We start from the raw sequence: 17,554 nt of genomic DNA on the forward strand, positions 1-17,554 counted from the left end.
AGCCTAGCTAAGGAGTAGCATGCAATTACCAATAATTGATGACAGGCACTCTCATTTACCAAGCTCTCGACCTACCGGTTCCGTAACCTTACAGTACTTGCTTACGTACGGGGCTAAACAAGTTGTGTTGTGGGGAGAGGACACCCCGGCTCTAATGTACCGGTACACGGCGAAACAAGCAGTAGTGTACAGTAGCAATAGTCTGCCCTCCTGTACAAGTACCTCCACACCAAGACAAACAAGCGCGAATTGTCTGGACTCGGGATCGCTTGGGACAAGAACTCTCACGCATTCCTTGTTGGCGCTGCAAACTCTGTTGCCTTGCCAATACGCAGTATTTGCGAGTGGCTCGAATCTATCGAGTCAGTATTGACAAACGGTATGATATTACAGTACAGAGCACATGAACTGGCTGGAGCCGATCTATTTGCATAAGGTATGTATGTAGCATAGAAACATGGCATAACGTAGGAAAGGGCTTCCTCCCACTGTTCGACCACAGCCAACCCCGATGGCTAAACATATAAGGTGGTCATAAACTGACTTGATTGGGGCGCACTTCTTTCCCAATTCAAGTGTTGCTGCGTTTATGTCGAGTAATTGAGGAACCAGAGAACGAAGACAGGGGCATAATGTGGAAATGGGTTAGAAGTCGAGTTCTGCTTGGCTGCCAAACACGGCTGTACACAGATACAAAGGAACTTTGGTCAGCCGAGAGTCTGCAAATGAAATCTGCGCCCTTGAACCTCCCGTCTCACATCGCGGCGGGTACTTCCCAAACGGGCTGTGAGGGAGTGACATTTCCCGCTTGCTTCTCTCACGGGCTCGAGCCGCCGCATAGCCGTAAGAGGAGAGCGTGATTGGAATCACCTAGGAGGGATTGCCGGGATGGAATGGCCTCCACAGCAACGACGGCTTCTGATTGACATTGATGGAATGGATGGCAGGCGAGGCAGGGTAGGCTGATAGGCAAAAGCAAGCAAAAAGGTGAGCGGGTGGGCAATCGAGTCCCCGCTACTGGCTCTGCTAGGAAAAGTGCCAAAAGTCTCGTTTGAAAAATTGAGGGGAGATCAAAAGAAGTGGTGGCCCGGGAGTCAGGGATGTACCCGTACCTGAACGTAGCGGTACATTGTGTGCGTTCTCCTTGCCTGAGTAAAGTGAGCGGGCAAAAGCCGGCGTTGCCTTGGTGTCGCAGCACCGTGCAAATTATTGGGTGAAGGTACCTTGCCTTTTGGTCGTCACATAATCGCCCCCATTCCTATTCTGTGCTTACTGATTTTGAGCAAGAAGCCACCACAGGTACCTGACCTTTCCTCAGGAACACGATGTAGCCAATTTAGATGCATACATACCTACAGTACCTATTGTGCAACATGCGCTACCTATGCCCAAATTGAGGGAAGCATACCTCGGCTTAGGTATCTTACTAGTATTGGTAACAAAAATAAACAAATGAAAAAAATGAAAGGGAAAAGTCTCGTAATTTGCACCAAGTAGGATTTGCATGCGCAAGCCATTGGCTACAAATCATGCCTCGATGTGATGCGCCGTCTGGTTGTACTGTAGGTAGCTTTCTGACAAAAGAGGGAAAGTACGAGAGGAAAATCGAATTGCACTGGCACGGGAGGGAAGGGAGTGCGAGAGACGGAGACTCAAGCTCGAACCAGCCAGCCCCCAGCCAGCTGCCCCTCCCTCTTTGGTGGCCTGCCTGCCAGGTGCGTGTGGGCGCGCGCGCGCTCTCTCTCTTCTCTTGCTTTGGTGTGGGCGAGGGTACCAGCGCGAGGCAAGCTCCCCTCCCAAATTGGCCCAGTCCCTCACAATCAGCCGGCCCATAGTAAAAAGGCGCTCCCTCTAACCTCCCCCCATACAATTTTCCTCTGCCTCTCACTCTTTCTACACAGCCAAATCTCCCATACAAAATCCGCACCCAATTCTCATCGCAACGCAGTGAGTACCTCCGAATCCGCCTGCACACCCACCAAAACACAAGTACCTCCTTACTTTCCCACTCTACCCATCACCGCAATCATCGCAGCAGCCAGCCAGCCCAATTGTCCTCTGCACCTATTCATACAAGCCGCGCATTGAGCATCATTGTAACGCCCGTTGCCGCGCATCGTTACCAGCGCAGCGGTGCGTTACTTTGAGGACTTTCGCGTCGTCGCCGCTGCCAAAAGTCCAAAATCTCTTCGGATTTCACAGTCGCTTCGGTCGCATGCAGAGCTTCTAAACCACCTGCATTTACCTTCATCTTGTTCTCCCTGCACCTCAACTTCCAACCCCTACAACGTGACAAAGCAACGGGCCCATCAGCAACTCCATCGATACCCGCCATTCGGCATCATCATCATCTACAAAACAACTGACCGGACAACCAAACAGACAATTGCACAATTAAACACCACATTTCGACTTTTCTCAAAAACCTCTCAAGGTATGTAACTTGGACTCAGTCAACCGATTCCAAGCTTCGAATCCCCATTTCTATCCTCGTTCGGGCTCAATTGCGATTGCGACAACGTCTACTTGACTCTGCGCCCAATTCAACGCCCACCGAGGGGACGCGTCAAGCTCCATCGCTGCCAAAATCACTTTCACCTCACGACGCGTCAATCAGGCACCAAAGCACATCCCACTACCACCCACTTGCATCCACCACTTTATCGCACCTCATATTGCCCACAAAATTCCCCCACCTACAACCAACCCATACACACTTACCATATATTTTGACAAGACTGAATCCTAACAATCAATCAGTCAAAGCTATTCACCATGCCCAAGGCCGCTACTAAGAAGAGCGCCAAGCCGGAGAAGCGCCGCGCCAAGAAGGACCCCATGGCTCCCAAGCGTGGTCTCTCCGCATACATGTTCTTCGCCAACGAGCAGCGCGACAACGTGAGGGAGGAGAACCCCGGTGTCACATTCGGCCAGGTCGGCAAGATCCTCGGTGAGCGCTGGAAGGCTCTCAGCGATAAGCAGAGGGCGCCATATGACGCCAAAGCTGCTGCCGACAAGAAGAGATACGAGGACGAGAAGGCTGCTTACCAGGTGAGTTCCAGTTTCCTTGAATTGTGTCGCTCGACTTGCGAAACGCACACTAACCCCTTTACTCTAGGCTGGCGGCGACGAGGATGAGTCCTCTTGATTCTCGCCTGATCGTTTGCCTGCGCGAACCATTCTCCAGGGCTGAAAGACCATTGAGATGATCAAATCAAGTCTCCAGCTCGTCAGATCATGAACCACCATTCTGATCGGGCGGAATGCCACAGGCGCGCTATTTTCTTTCATGTCACTTTGGGTTTGGTCAGGTCAGGTGTTGAGTGTTAGCCACGGACTGGGTTCTCTTTTTTTCGGCATTTGTTATCGTAGCTATTTTCGATCTGTTCTACTTTTTTTTTCTCTTTGATGAAGGGGGGAAAGACCCCTATGGCCGGAGGGGGGAATGGGGGTTAAGGGAAAGGGTTCCCACTTCATCGGGCTTGGACGATGGTATTATGATTTGTTTTTCCAGAGATACCACACCATCATCTTACTCCACCGTCTGGAAGTGAGAATAAGACTTTGGGAAAACGGCAGCCCAAGCCATCACACAAACTTCGATGAGCTGTATCATTACATTAAAAGGCAACGCCGAACGGCTTTGGCCAAATACAGTTGAAAGCCGTTTCTGAGCAACGAATGCCTTTGGCGTATTTAATTGTTAGGGTTCCTTGCGTATTACCACAGAGCCTCCAAATACGGAGTGGTTACTTCGCAATTCATCTTGCCTCTTCATGTTCCTTGTTTGACCTCTCCTATTGTTCAGCACTACTGTAATACTAACACAGGCTCATGTGGCATCACTAGAAAGCAAAATGAGTCTGCACATCGTAATTTGTAACAAGAATAGACTCGACTATCAAAGTCTCGGAGCGCTATCTGTCCCATGTACATGCCAAAAGTGGGTATCAAAAAAACAAAACTAATTAGCTGACATGCATATTCCGGTAATTGTACAAGATAGTCAGGAAGGGCTTCAGTGGACAGCGCCCTGGTTACTTCTATACTGGACAAAGTGTGAATGGAAAATAGAGCCCGCAACGCCTTTCTCATACCCGTTGGTGGTACCTTACCGGGGCGTCGGAATGTCGCCAGGCAATTCGTGGATTACATGCGGATGGTCCAGCTCTGCCGGAGGTGCAGGTGGCCGGTATGGGGAGTATTCTGAGTTTGTGTGTGGTGTCAGTGATCTTGACAAAGCAGAAAACTTACAAAATTGGACGACACGATCAAAACATCCAACCGAGGGAAATGATGACAATGGCGAAAAGTTCATGCGGCGACACGTACCTTGTTGCATAGGCGTTGTCGACTGCGCAGTGCCATTTATGCTATTATGAGTGGAGTGAGGATACCAGCCCTGTTTTTGCGGCTGCTGTTGCTGTTCCATGCTAAAGGGCGTATTGGTATCCGCCGGGCTGCCGTACGAAGCTGACAGATGCGTCTGATACGGGCTGGTGGGCGGATACGTGGCTCCGGGCGTGGACGCGTCGCCGCCATTTTTTGACAAGGGCGCTTTGGCGGCCTTCTTGCGCCGGAGTAGAAATAATACAGCGGCTCCGATAAGACCGAGGAACGCGACGCCGCCCACGACGCCGCCGGCAATTGCGCCCTTGTTGGCACTAGGAGATGAAGTCGTCCCTGGCTGCTGCTGCTGCTCCGGATTCCCCGGTTGGTCGCCGTCGCCGGTGTTGGTCGGGCCAGACCCGTACCCCGACGTTGTAGTGGCGGGCTGCGTGCTCGTCGGTGACGTCGTCGCTGTTTTCTTGCTCGTCTGACTGGTCGTCGTCGTTTTGGGCGGCGGGCTGTTGTACAGGATCCCCGTGCCGGGGCTCGCCTGGCAGTCGAGCAGGGTTATAATCTTGCCTGGCTCCGTGCTCGTGGAGAACTGGAGTGTGAAACAGAACGCATTGCTGGACTCGGAGCTATTCGTACGCCGATTTCGTTTAGCTTGGATTACAGTATATAAAAGAGATGCATAAAAACAAAAATACGAAAAAAAAGGGAGATGAGAAATTTCGGAAAAGATAAATCCAGAAGGCAGACAGTTGAACCTCAACTCACCAGCACCGCGTCGCAGGGTCAGTAACGGCTTTACAGGCCCCTTCTACCGACGCTTTGTAATCTATACACGTCTTTGCGCGGAACTTGCATGACCCGTCCTTTTGACAGCATCCCAGATGCGTGCCATCGTGCTTGCAAGATGCTCCATCGCCCGGGCATGCAAATGCGACTCCATTGGGCAAGAAACCGCACTCGTTGGGCTTCAGCGTCGCGGCCTGCCGCCTGAAGATATCCATGCTTCCGAACCTAGGGCCATCTGTCGGCCGCGGGGAGAAGCCACTCATCGCAGCATCGGCGTCCTTGTTGACAGCAGCATCCACTGTCCAGCCAGCCGTCTCGGTAGGCTGCCATGCTGATGCCGGGATCGTCATGTGGAGCGGGTACTGACCCTCGGGAACCGGGAGGGCGCGCCCAGCGGTAACAATGGTTGCGGCCGCCGCCATGATGGGGCTTGTGGACAGAAAGAGTGCCAGCAAGGGCAGCAGACCCTCGGGGAGAAGCATCGCTGCTCTCGGGTTGTATCTGGTGACACGAGCCATTGGTGTGGACGTTGGGGTTGCGGATTTGTCGTCTTGATGCTGTTAACCTCCAGGTATGATGGTTCACAACATGGCCAAAAGTCAAAATGACGACAAGAAAGGAAACAAGTCGCACGAACAGTGGCAAACCAGAAGGGGATGTGAGCTACACTAGTAATCTCACTATAGTCTCCGCTCACTGTCATGGATTTTGGAGCATCCGAGCACGAGCATTGGTTAATCGGGCAAGCCGGGATCGAAGCGCGTTGTTCCGCGAATTGGGGGATTTGCATAGGACTTCCTGTGTGGGTTTAGGTCTACGAGGTATGCAGGGTCCCGAGCTGAGCCCCTCTCTCGTTCGATCATTACTATACTAGGCCCCGGCCAAGACTCTTGAAGAAAATGGCTGCGGGTGATGAGTTTTGATGGGGAAATGAGGAGGGGTTTTGGAAGTGGGCGTCAGTCAAGGCGTGTGTTAATTCGAAGTGACAGAAGCAATTTGTGGCTGTTCCAGGCGGTTGCGCGCTAACAATCAAGGCACAGGGCGGCTCGTGCAGGACCGCCTTAAACAATCCGATATTGGGTTAGGACGACCCAGGAATAGACAAATCTGCTATAGCAACCAAGAAAGAGTTAGGAAAGAAAGAAACGCCACGGTCCGGCACAGACTGCTCCGTCGGTGCCTGGTGGCGCAGGGGTTGTCAGATGAGTATTGAGAAGGCAGAAATTGGCTGCTGCCTGCCAGTTGACTTTAGTTTCGGACAGAGTCCTGCTAGGTAGGCTTAGTCCCCGCATAGTCTTGCATAAAACTCAAAAAGGTTGCTCTTTTCAGAATGAGAATGCCCAAGGCAAACGCCATCAGGGTCGTAGTCGAAATAGACCTCGAAGAAGAGGCGCTCCGAATGGGATGAATAAGATTGTTCGGAGGTGGATTTTGGTGATATTGCGGTCATTTAACTCACTGCCAGTGTTACAGATGTGATTCTTGCACAAATCACATTCTGCCATCCGATCCAAAATATTGCCCGTCAATCTCACCTAATAACTGCGAACGAGTAATAAATGTAGACAAGGTACGGTACGTACCTAGATACCCATCCATCCACACAGACAGAAGAAAAAGAAGTCAGACCTTCACGCCAGCGCAATCCGAAAAGATGAGACAGACGTCGCGAGTCATGACACGCGCTTGTGCACCAAAAGAAAGGAGCTACCCTACCTCGGAGCTTAGCTCATCTAAGCTGGCCTAAGTTCCAGCCTCCGTCTCATGTGTACCTAAGTCCGAATTAACAATCATAATCCAAGATACTCCGGGACCGAGTTAAACGTCGGCCCTCGCCCCGAAAGAACTGGTATTCCCGGCTGTATAAATCTTACAGGCTTTTACATTCGTTCTACCAAGAATCAAATAGTATTCATGGATAAGATGTCTACTCGTATCGGATTCTATCGAACTACCCCATGTCGGTGACGCAGGTGAGATATCTATTTTCTTGCCTCGGCGAGTCCGAGTCTCAGCTCTAGCTCTCCGATGCGATCCCGGTTCTTGTCCATCACTTTCGGGTTGCCTCGGTCGCCGAGGCAAACCGGAAGCCCGATCGTGTATGCGCCTGGGGGCAGGTCAGAAGCCCACGTTAAGTCGATGCGTGGGCTTAGTTTTCTTCAAGCCGATCCTGAGCAAACATAGCCTCAGCAAGGCCCAGGAACAAAAGTGAAGTGTGCGGATCCGCATGTTCGGCCTCTGCCATCCGTGTCTGCACGCCGATTTCGGCCTTGGTGGCAGCATCAAGCTCCTATAGCCCCGTTGGCAAGTTCGGAGCGCTAAATGGCCCATTTCGTCCTCAAGAATGATGGAACCCGAAGAGTGTTGGTCATCTCACCATGCAATCTTTCTTGGTGTCAGATTGGTTCAGCAGACAGATGACCACGGATTGGGTATTTTCAAACTGACACAGAGAAGGCCACGATCACAACTCAAAATGAGCGAGAGCACATCATTTGTACCTACGTTGGACTTGGCTGACGCTATCCCACTTTGGGACGCATGTTTGCCGTTGTGGTACTCTTAAGTAATTGTCTGTTAAAACAAAGCATAAAAGCAGGCAACCCTACCCATAAACAAAACAACACCCTCAAGGTCTGGTTTGGTTCGTATGCGCAACAGAATCTTCTTATGTTCTGTATTTTGATCAACTTGTGTGACACAGTGTCCTTTAATCTGCTGACAGGATTCTGTCGCCTACAGGCTTCTCAGCCCTCCTATCTCCAGGATGGAAGGCACGTTCAGAAATTGAACAGGCATCAGCATTGATGACGCCTTAGATGGCTTTTTTACCGAGTGGCAAATCTAAAATTTCAACCAACAAATAAACAAACCAGACTGACCGGGTCTTCCTTCTCCTCCATTGTCAGTCAATGGGACCAAAGATTTTCACTATACTGCCAATTAATGTTTTTCATGGCGGTTTTACGAACGCAGACGCCGACTTCCCCACGGGGAGATCGATCTCACATCTCGTCAACCTCTTCTAACTTCGATCTGGGCTAGCTCTGGTGCTAGTCTAGTCTACTTATTGCTTCGTAACTTCACATTCCAGCACCTCAGAGTCTAAACTTTACCGACTATTGTATACACACCAAACCGCGCTGGCCATGTCCACATACAGACTTTTTGATCTCCGTTCGAGGTCATGCATGCACGAGATACTGGTGGCCTTGGCCGTAGTAAATCTCGCACTATCGCCAGTGTGCTACGTGTCCGGCTCGGCTCGAACTTGTTTTCAATAGCCACTACTGAGGCAGTATTTATCTTTGGCGTGCTGGGTGACGTTACTTTCCTGCCTCAAACTAAACTTGCCATTTACACCCTCAGTAAAATTTCGCGTCTTTCTGAAAATGAAATTCTGGTTGCGCTTCCTGATCTACCGCGGCCTTGCCCGAAGCCGGCCGTCAGCATCCAATCTGCAACTCCTATACCGTATCGCCAAGACCATCTTGTATCGTCGCCAGCCATACCTAGAAGGAGAGGCAGAAGAGAGCCGTGACGGTGTCGTCAGGGACTGCTTTACCCAACTCTGTCGCTTGCCCATTGCGTTGAAGGCCATGGTATTCCCAACCCTCGCGAAAACTGCATTGAAGAGGCACACTATAATCCGCCCGGAACGCCAGGCTGAGTCTTCGCCCTTACATTGCTCTTCGCTGCAACGTATTTGGATGAGCTGGAACTGGTTGGAACATTGTTCGAGGAGAAGAGGCCGTGTGACCGTCGCCTACCAGTTGATCAGTTGCGCGCCTGTTTTTGCTGCAGCTTTCACCGGCAATACGAATACGTATCGTTTCTTATATCAACCAATCGTGATACCATCACGGGGACGTTAACCGCGCGTCCAAATACAGGAAACAGGAAAGGAGCCTCGTTGGGAAACCAAACCGATGCTCTCAACTTTGTACTGGAACAATGGTCGGAGCCAGCCAAGTCATCCGACAACTTGCACCGCTTCTGCAAAATGCACAGAATCTTACATGTTGGTATGAATCTGACGGACAGTCTTGACTACTTCTGCCAATGCTGCGAATACCAGCCATGGAAAACAATGGATACGAAATCGGGCGAAAAAGTTCACCGCCTCGGGCTCGATAAGCTGTAAGCCATGCAAATGCAGGTACTGGGAATAAGGTGCCTCCCAAACACGTTAGTCGTGAAAGCATAATATCGGATATGATTCGGAACAGCAGAGGACTGAAGGTCCATACGCAGGAAACTATCAAAAAGCCCCAGGCTGACACAGGCATGAAGAAGGAACGTCACTGGTCCTTTCGTGCCAGGGCTCTACCTAGGATCCAACTGGCAGTCACTTTGAAGAAAATTGTGGCCACACCACACTCGGAGAGTACCGTGTATATGGCCAAGGATCACCTCATGCCCTTGGAACAAGGGAAACTCCCAGGAGGTCAAAAGATAACAGTCCACCACAGTGGTTCAGATACCGATCCAAACGCTCTGATCGAACGGGTCCTTCAAGCCCATCGTCGCTAAGATCGCTGCCAAAAGTCACACGAAGGTATAGCACAACCTCGCCTGCCAAGGGGAAAGTGTTTGGGCTCCACAGAAAGATCACGTTTTGAAAGCACTTGTTTAGCTGCCGGCACTATTTCTGCGAGCCGTTCATGGCCGAGGAAGATTGCGTCAGGCTTCTCGTGCCAACATATAATTAGGTTACCAGATTTGACTTTCAATCAGATTTCTCCCATCACTTGGCGAAGCACAGTTTAAGTTAAAACCGAAGAAGTGAATACTCGCTTTACGCATGATACCTTTGCAGCTTTTAGGTTCTTTGGAGCCGAGTCCTGATGGCGTCACCACACGAGCTTGCTTTCGATCAGGGCTCGGTTCCACCGTAGCCATTGCAACTTACCATTTGAGACTGCGGTTGACGTCTTACAGAGAAAAAAAATAAAAATAAAAAGTAAGTTCTCCTCAACAGTCTCCTCGCCTTGCAATATATTCATTCCATTACGAGTATCTCAGACCCGCCCAGTTCCCAACAAGAACATGCAGAACTTCGGGTTTCCGAGTGGGACAAACAGTCTTGGCAAGTACCCTCATTGAGTCCTCATTGAGTTGGCCGCTGTGAGAAATCAGAGACCAAATGCCGTCTGCAAATAATAGCTTGCGCATTGGGTGAAAAGTGAGAGCGGGACTTGCATGCAGCTGACCGAGGCCAATGACGAGCTTCCGCACCTTGCATTTGACTATCCATGCCAGCGGATTTACAGCTACGATGGCGGTCAGTTTGTCGTGTACCCCATTGTCCAGTCGCCAAGTACCCCAAGCCTCAAGTAGCAAAGCTACTATATAGCTTATCGATGACTTAACTTGTGTTAGTCCGAATGCCCTGTGTGGACCTGTTCTCCTTGGCGCGGTCCAACAGTCGATGCCTCTGCAACCGTCGATTACTAGTCTAGTCTCCTACTGGTCTCAAAAACTTTAATCACCAGGAAGTTCTACTCAAAAGTCAGCTCGCCACGTCGACGATAGGCCCCTAAAACCTGGGGTTGGGCAGCCAGGCATGAGCGAACGCATGTTTGCTGCATGCGTGGCTTGGGAATCTACTCCCCGTAAATTCATTCCAGCCAGTCATGTTGCACTGGTAATCTTCGGGGTTAATTCCCTTCCGACAACGACGCACCTGCGCTTCAACTACGCTATCTCTCCGCGCTTCGTACCTAGCTAATTTGTACCTACCATTGAATGAATCTGGGGAACTAGCACTACTTGTGCGGGGGAACTACCTCCAGATTGGGGAATCAAGAAGCTCCTTTGATTCAATTGCTTTACTTCTCATGTGCCTTTATCCGTTTTACACATCACGGAAACTCCTGCGCCTCATTGATACCTAACCCCCGGGTTTTTATTTTTCTGTTATTTTCTTTTATTTTCTTTCTGTTTTTCCTCCCTTACCTCCCCTTCACGTGGGAAAAATAGCCACTCTATCGATATACTCACTTCGTACATCTTCGATTCCCCGCCGTCCATACCTGGCAAATCATCACCCCGCAACTGACATGTGTGGCTCCTAAGATCCGGATAGTGGAAGAGTCCGGGAATTCGGCCGGTGACACGAAGCAGAACAGAGGCGATAGCAGGCCACTCGACCTATGCTTTTTTGCGGCTCTGCTGGTCGAACAAGCGAGCGGAGGATAAAACCATCATGTGTGGGTTGGTTGCCTGCTGCTTTTAGACCAGTGGAGCTCTCTCCTCGCTATGCACATTCGATGAACCACTTCACGGTCATGTCAGGAGCTACAGCATGTATCATCCAAATTGGCAGCTTTGGTATCAGCCGCAGCCACTACCGCCATTACCACCACTTCTCGCACAACCTCGCCCACCTCTACAGCCATTAATACCAGTATTCCCGCCGCCGCAACCACCACAGCCGTTGCTAATGCCATCAGCGCCACCGCTGCCTCAGCGGCTTCCCTTGCCTCCTCGTCAACCTCCACTTTCGGCTCCACCAACTCCTCAATCTGTCATGGGGGACTATATCGTCACCAAAGTCACCCCGATGCCGGTGCATCTCCTTGGAGGGTGTAACCGCGAAGCGCAGCGGGCTTATCTTTTGGCCGATATGCTCGAAGACCTCCGCCAAGCCGTTTCGGAATCTCTGCATACCCACATGGCAGCCGTGGGTATCGAGTTGCGCCAAACCTGCCGTCTTCTCCGTGAGCTGACTGAAAGGGCACACGTCCACGAGAGACGGGTCCCCGTGGTTCTCGACTACATCCAGGTCCTACTCCCCTGCCTCATGCGGACCCTGACAGACATGTGGAAGTATCTCGAGGACAGGACGATGCCGAGGGAGACGCGCTGGCGCAAGATGTACAATGACTTGACCAAGGAAGGTGATATGCCGTTGCATCAGCGCTTCTTGACGTATAATAACTTTCTGCACCTTTTAACCCAGATGGTTGCATGGTATGTTGTGTCTTGGGTGTTTCCCCCCTTTTTTTTGGCCATTAATAAATCGCGGTGAGAGCTGTTCCTTTGCTAACAAAAACTCGAAGCTCGCCGCTTTTTGATTTACATGCCTTGGATCGGTTTCAAGAGAAGATCCTCAGCCTCCGAGTTAAAATGGGTATTAGTATGTTGTAACTGGCGAGGAACCCCTCCATAATAAAGCTAATACTTAAACCAAATTAGATAAACCACCGGCTCGCATCGGTCCTCCTCCTGAGCAGGCTCTCGTACAAATCTCAGCTCGTGGACAGGTATAGTTTTTCAAAAACTACACTGTAGCCAGATAACTGTCAAGGCTGCCTTCTAATACTTTCGCAGACGACGAATCACTGGGCCACACAGGTGTACAAGCGGTCTCTTGCATCACGCACTCCTCTAGAAGGGATAAGGCGCGAGTACGTCTTGGTCCAATCCAACACGATGCATACATAATATGGTACTGACACAAGAATACAATATGATTCATAGATCTGTCGTACACACCAGACCCGCTCACGCAAGCGACCTATCTTTTCCTCCAGGTACCGAGCTCCTGTTTAGAAGGTTGGCCATCCTCCCTTTTCAATGGTTGCGATTCCCACCCTTAACACTCGGGCATTTTTTTCTAACTGCCATTTGATAGGGTTTTTGACAACGGAAATGTTTCCATGTCCTTCTATCTCATACCGACCCACATCCCCGCGAAGCCGGTCAAGAGAGCCCCCTATATTGTTGGCTGCCACTACCGGGACGGCTTCCCCAAAAGCTCGAGGCAGGGGGTTCATGAGCTTTGCATCAGGAAGTCCGGCGGTCGGGGTCTGGTGCTCACCGGATGGGACGACAGGAAGAATCGGCCGCAGCCATGGGCGGCGCTTGCCTTCAACACATGGGAAGGTAAGACGGCAAAGATATTTTGCGCTATTGTCAAGCGTCACCAAGTAGTAGCATTGAAGACTCCCAGAGGAAACCCAGCACCGACTTTCCCAAAAAGCTATCGGCTAACAACGCATCCGAGTTACAGAGATGGTTTTGTTTTATTGCTCTTTCCTTTCGTTGAAAGTCTCCAGCCCACTGATGATAGGACTCCAGCCTGATGAGTGGAAGCTTGGCGGCGAGTATACGAGCTTTCAAGCGTAAGACCTCTTTAGGAACTGGATTCTACTGACGTGTCATAAAATTAGGAAAACCCTCAACTTGGAGTAATAGAGTATAGAAGCTAACAGATGCCTATAGTATAATAATCGAAGACGGAGTTGAACACTCCCTCCAAGTGCTTGAAGATGCAAATTGCGGAGGACTGCGGCTCCTTACCGAAGCCTCACATGGCGACCAGAAATATCGGCCTATCTGGACTGCGTTTGGTAGGAGGAAATCTTAACCTAACCCACGGGATCTTGGACTGCGGTTCTTTGAGATGAGGCTCATGGTTTTCTTTTAGTCACGCATCAATGCCAATCTCATTCATGGTTGGATATTGTCAGCCAGAACGTCGTGTGGCTCAGAGAATTGCAACTGTACGTCTTTTCAAGCCGGTATCGCGAGGAGAACATGCGTCAGAATAAATACGGCGCTTTCGAAATCCACTTCAAGCAGCCTGTTGGTGAGTTTATAGAAGACCCAGATTCTCTCGTGTCCTCTAAAACATATGTGTTCTGCAAATACATACCGGCACAGATGGCTAAACTAGTACCACCTCTGCGCATCTTTATAACATAGCCGCCTCGAAGTTTGCGAGCTGCCTTCGTCCTCCGCCGCCGCCCCCTGCGTCGGTCATGCATCCTGAGGACATCGACGAGAGGAGTGAGTCAAGGGCAGCCCCGTCTGTCGACTCGACACGCAGCGAGTCTCTTCCACCCCTACGCGGTCCTCCTTGAGATATCCGGTTTGTTGCGGGCACGGTGCTGTTCCATGGAGTATTTACTCTGTGAGCTCTGACGAAAGAAAGAAGCATGCGTACCTTTCACTGATCACAAGAGTCGACGTTCTTTGATATAAATCGAGAATCTCTCCTCCTACTTTCTGGCTTATCACTTTCTTTCTTTCTTTTTTTTTTTGTTATTCTATCTTGGGAGTTTTGATGGCCCTAAAAAAGCAAAGATACCCGGCTGGCTTTCCCCATCGGTGGACCTCGTTCCTTTAAAGCCCCATTCCTTGTTCGCAATCACACCTCCACTCTGGGACTGAAGCATATATTTCGGCTCAGTAATTTGCTCAGGCCATAAAGCCTCTCTTGGACGCTGCATTGATTAAGCTCAAAGTCTTGTATATGAGAAATGGTTTGATGATATCATGATGAAATGACGAATTTATGAATTTCATATAGTCTTCACACTATACTATTATACTATTTCATATTTTTACCATAAAATACGAACCGGCTCTGTCACAGTCATCATGTCCATCTCGTGAAGAATCAGAACGTATACCTTGTATAAAAAAACATGGCTATCCAGGTTATAAACTGAGGTTTTCCACTATACAACGTCAATTTTGTATTTGCAAGTTATGCATCTTTGGCTGTACTATGTGCATTGGCCCTTTGAGCCACTTATGTACGAAGAAATACATACGCCCGAATTTCAAGGGGAAAAAAAAAGTGAACAAAGAAATATGAATTTGTGTTTTGTACAGAGAGTAGCCTACCACACTCCTTAGACTCCGTGAGAAAAGAAGAAAAAAAAAGAGAGCAAAAGAAAATAAAGAGAAGACTTGGGTGAATGAAGAAATACAATGCATGCACCGCCCATTTCTACAATGCAAGCCCACCTTTTTTCCGAGTTATGCACACCCATTCCCGCTGGACTCTATACCAATGGTAAGCACAAACCAGGTAAAGGGAGGAGGAATTAAAAAAAAAAAAGAAAAACAGGGAATAGAATAGTTGGTAGACAAGTGAAGGATTTTTCTTTTCTTTTTTTCTCTCATATCCTCCTCGTACTTCACTAGTCTTCCTTCTCCATCTCATAGAACAGCAGGTAAACCTCGCGCTGCATGCCCAGGACGTCCTTTGTCGTGGCCTCCTTGACCTTTTCGTCGCTAAGCCGCCACCACATGTTGTCCTGGTTCTTGGCCTTCTTCCTCCTGCTGCTGGCCTTGGCCAGAGGGGACGAGGAGCTGAGTGCCGAAGGCTTGCTGGTGCCGCCACTACTTGGTTGCTGCTGCTGATCCTCGCCTACTGTGCCTCGGCGCTTGCTCCCGCTTCGGCTGCTGCTCCCCGCCATCCGGGAGAGCGTCGAGCGCGCGACTGACCTGAGGCTGGACGAGTCCGTGTCCTTGTCTTTGTCCTTTTCCCTGCGCGGCGACAGGGACAGCGACGCGAGCCTGCTGGTGCTCGACGACGGCCGCGCCGGCGTGGTCGGGCTGTCGCCGCCACCACCGCCCGCATCGTCGGCCGACGACGAGTTGCTCGGCGTCGTGGCCGGCGTCCCCGCCCCGGTGCCACCACCGAGCGACAGATCCGGCGTACTGACGGCGGGACTGCTGCTGCTGGCGCCGTCACCTTTCTGCAGCGGGCCGAGGCGCGGCGTCTGGGTGGCCGGAGTGGCGGCGACGCTGCCGGCAGCGGCGCCAACGCCCTTGCCGTAGACGCCCGCGCCGGCAAAGGCGTTGGGTGTGCTGTAGGGGGCGTACAGGTTCTGGCGGCGGAAGCTCTCGTAGTGGCCAGAGTGGTGGGAGCCCTTATGGGCCACGACGCCCAGGAGTTTGTACTTGCGGCGGTGCAGCAGGCCGCCCAGCGGGAGGCGTTCCGGGAACGCCACCTTTGCCGAATTCTTTTGCGACTGGCTCCTCTCGTAGATGGAGCGCGACAGGTGCACGGCCAGGATCTTGGGGAACGACGTCATGCGGATGTGGCGCGCTATGCGCCGCTTCGGGGCGTAGCGCGCGTCGGGCAGTGGGACCCCCTCTGGAGTGCGCTCCGGGTCCGTCTCAATGGCCTGCTGGAGCTGCTCGATGGCCCGGCGCTTAGCCGCGGCCTGTGCCGTGTCCTGGGCCGGCAGACGGGACAGCTCCACCTCGTACACGCCCTTGGCATGCACGAGGCGACACTTTTCGCACTTGAAGTCTTCAATATACTCAGTTTTGAACATGCCGTCGAAGCAGGCGTTGAGCGTCGTCGAGGACACCTGCGGCACGTTGAGTGTGAGTGTGCAAAACGTGTCCTCCTTGGGGCGTGGCTTGAATCCGCATGTGAGGCATTCGATTTGCGACTCGAACTTGCCCTCCATCGGGAAGCCTTCTTCATCCTCGTCGTCATCCTCGGCTTGAGCGCCCTTGGCAATAGTTTGTATTGCGCCAAGATCTTCCGAATCTGTACCGCTGGACCCTGCGCCTGCTGCCGTCGGCGCAACAGCAGCAGAGTTCTCTATCCTCCGGTCGATCCCCCGTCCATCCCCCTCGAGTCCACCCTCCCTCCGTTTAGCAGCGCGCCTTGCCCTCCGCCCGGCATGATACTCGTCACATAAACGCTCCGCCACGACCTGCAGGAACTCCTGGGCATCCTGCTGCTGGCGGCTGATGCGCTGCCTGAAAGCGCCCTCGAGGTCCCTGACGAACGGCAGCGCCGACGCCGTCTTCTTGGCGATTGGCCGCTCGTTGAGCTGGTCCAGAATCCGCTTCAGACCAGCCGTGACCACGCCGCCCTGTAGACCTAGTATCTTCCACTCGGGCAGCCCGCCGTGCGGCACCGCGACTCTGTATATCGATTTTGCGGACGAGGGGGAGGTTGCGTCATGGCGGTTCGATGTCGTCTCGCTACTATTGGCGGCGTCGTCATCTTCGCCCAGAGACCGGCGGTGCGTCTCCCGGATCAGGTAGACGCGCAGATCGCCCAGTCCCGCGAGCGCCTGGAGGATGCTGTTGATGAAGCAGTCGTTGGCCGGGTTGGACAGGCCGACGACGCCGCGCTTGCGCGAGCTGCCGGACCGCGCCGCGTTCTCGCTGTCGAGGAGGTATGTCGGGGCGAACACGTAGATGAGCGTTATGGCGGCGAGCGACGCGCCGGCGGCGTAGGTCGCTACCTGGAGAGATTTCTCGGGCATCTATTTTTTCTTCTTCCTTTTTTTCTTTGTTCCTTCCTTCCTCCTCCTGCGAATTTTTATTATCCACACGAGTAAAAAGGAATGAAGTGAAAAGAAATATCAAAGCGAAAAGAAAATAAAAGGCGACGTGCGGTTCGTCGTCGCCGAGGAGTCCAATTCGGTTGAAGAGCACTCCTGAGTTTGGGCTAAGTCGAGCGGGGGAGGACGGGTTCCCGGGAGGCGGAAAGAGGCCGAAGGAGTCGACAAAAAAAAAAAAAAAATCGGTTCAAGCCTTGACAAGTTGGTTTCGGACACTGGAAACGGATCAGCACGGACGATCGGCCCGGATCGGGTGAAAGAATGGGCCTCTGCCGTCGGTTTGTGCATGCAGCAGCGCCCGCAGTTGGCAAGCC

At 51.7% G+C, this 17,554-nt stretch overlaps 6 protein-coding genes across 6 annotated transcripts; 2 read left to right on the top strand and 4 right to left on the bottom strand.

Annotated features, from left to right (window-relative positions):
- Positions 1 to 51: 51 nt before the first annotated feature.
- PpBr36_05329 (uncharacterized protein) lies at positions 52 to 801 on the bottom strand (the record flags this gene model as incomplete). The annotated part of the gene is made up of 4 exons (XM_029892485.1): positions 52 to 355; positions 379 to 515; positions 541 to 581; positions 759 to 801. The coding sequence occupies 4 exons, from the start codon at positions 799 to 801 to the stop codon at positions 52 to 54; spliced, it is 525 nt and encodes a 174-aa protein (XP_029749292.1).
- A 16-nt stretch (positions 802 to 817) lies between these two features.
- PpBr36_05330 (uncharacterized protein) lies at positions 818 to 1,833 on the bottom strand (the record flags this gene model as incomplete). The annotated part of the gene is made up of 2 exons (XM_029892486.1): positions 818 to 1,112; positions 1,580 to 1,833. 2 exons carry the CDS (start codon positions 1,831 to 1,833, stop codon positions 818 to 820), a joined length of 549 nt encoding a protein of 182 aa, XP_029750116.1.
- Positions 1,834 to 2,760: 927 nt separating this feature from the next.
- Positions 2,761 to 3,148, top strand: PpBr36_05331 (uncharacterized protein; the record flags this gene model as incomplete). Its single annotated transcript, XM_029892487.1, has 2 exons — positions 2,761 to 3,051; positions 3,119 to 3,148. Exons 1-2 carry the CDS (start codon positions 2,776 to 2,778, stop codon positions 3,146 to 3,148), a joined length of 306 nt encoding a protein of 101 aa, XP_029750115.1. The 5' UTR covers positions 2,761 to 2,775.
- Positions 3,149 to 4,111: 963 nt separating this feature from the next.
- Positions 4,112 to 5,645, bottom strand: PpBr36_05332 (uncharacterized protein; the record flags this gene model as incomplete). Its single annotated transcript, XM_029892488.1, has 3 exons — positions 4,112 to 4,206; positions 4,333 to 4,967; positions 5,107 to 5,645. The coding sequence occupies 3 exons, from the start codon at positions 5,643 to 5,645 to the stop codon at positions 4,112 to 4,114; spliced, it is 1,269 nt and encodes a 422-aa protein (XP_029750114.1).
- Positions 5,646 to 11,425: 5,780 nt separating this feature from the next.
- Positions 11,426 to 13,997, top strand: PpBr36_05333 (uncharacterized protein; the record flags this gene model as incomplete). The annotated part of the gene is made up of 10 exons (XM_029892489.1): positions 11,426 to 12,102; positions 12,192 to 12,268; positions 12,328 to 12,395; positions 12,463 to 12,539; positions 12,613 to 12,687; positions 12,767 to 13,017; positions 13,145 to 13,256; positions 13,357 to 13,484; positions 13,562 to 13,723; positions 13,840 to 13,997. Exons 1-10 carry the CDS (start codon positions 11,435 to 11,437, stop codon positions 13,995 to 13,997), a joined length of 1,776 nt encoding a protein of 591 aa, XP_029750113.1. The 5' UTR covers positions 11,426 to 11,434.
- A 1,068-nt stretch (positions 13,998 to 15,065) lies between these two features.
- On the bottom strand, positions 15,066 to 17,162 carry PpBr36_05334 (uncharacterized protein; the record flags this gene model as incomplete). The annotated part of the gene is made up of 1 exon (XM_029892490.1): positions 15,066 to 17,162. One exon carries the CDS (start codon positions 17,160 to 17,162, stop codon positions 15,066 to 15,068), a length of 2,097 nt encoding a protein of 698 aa, XP_029750120.1.
- Positions 17,163 to 17,554: the final 392 nt, after the last annotated feature.

This window comes from Pyricularia pennisetigena, chromosome 6, assembly GCF_004337985.1.
Source record: "Pyricularia pennisetigena strain Br36 chromosome 6, whole genome shotgun sequence".
In the NCBI taxonomy this organism is placed as follows: Eukaryota; Fungi; Ascomycota; class Sordariomycetes; order Magnaporthales; family Pyriculariaceae; genus Pyricularia; species Pyricularia pennisetigena.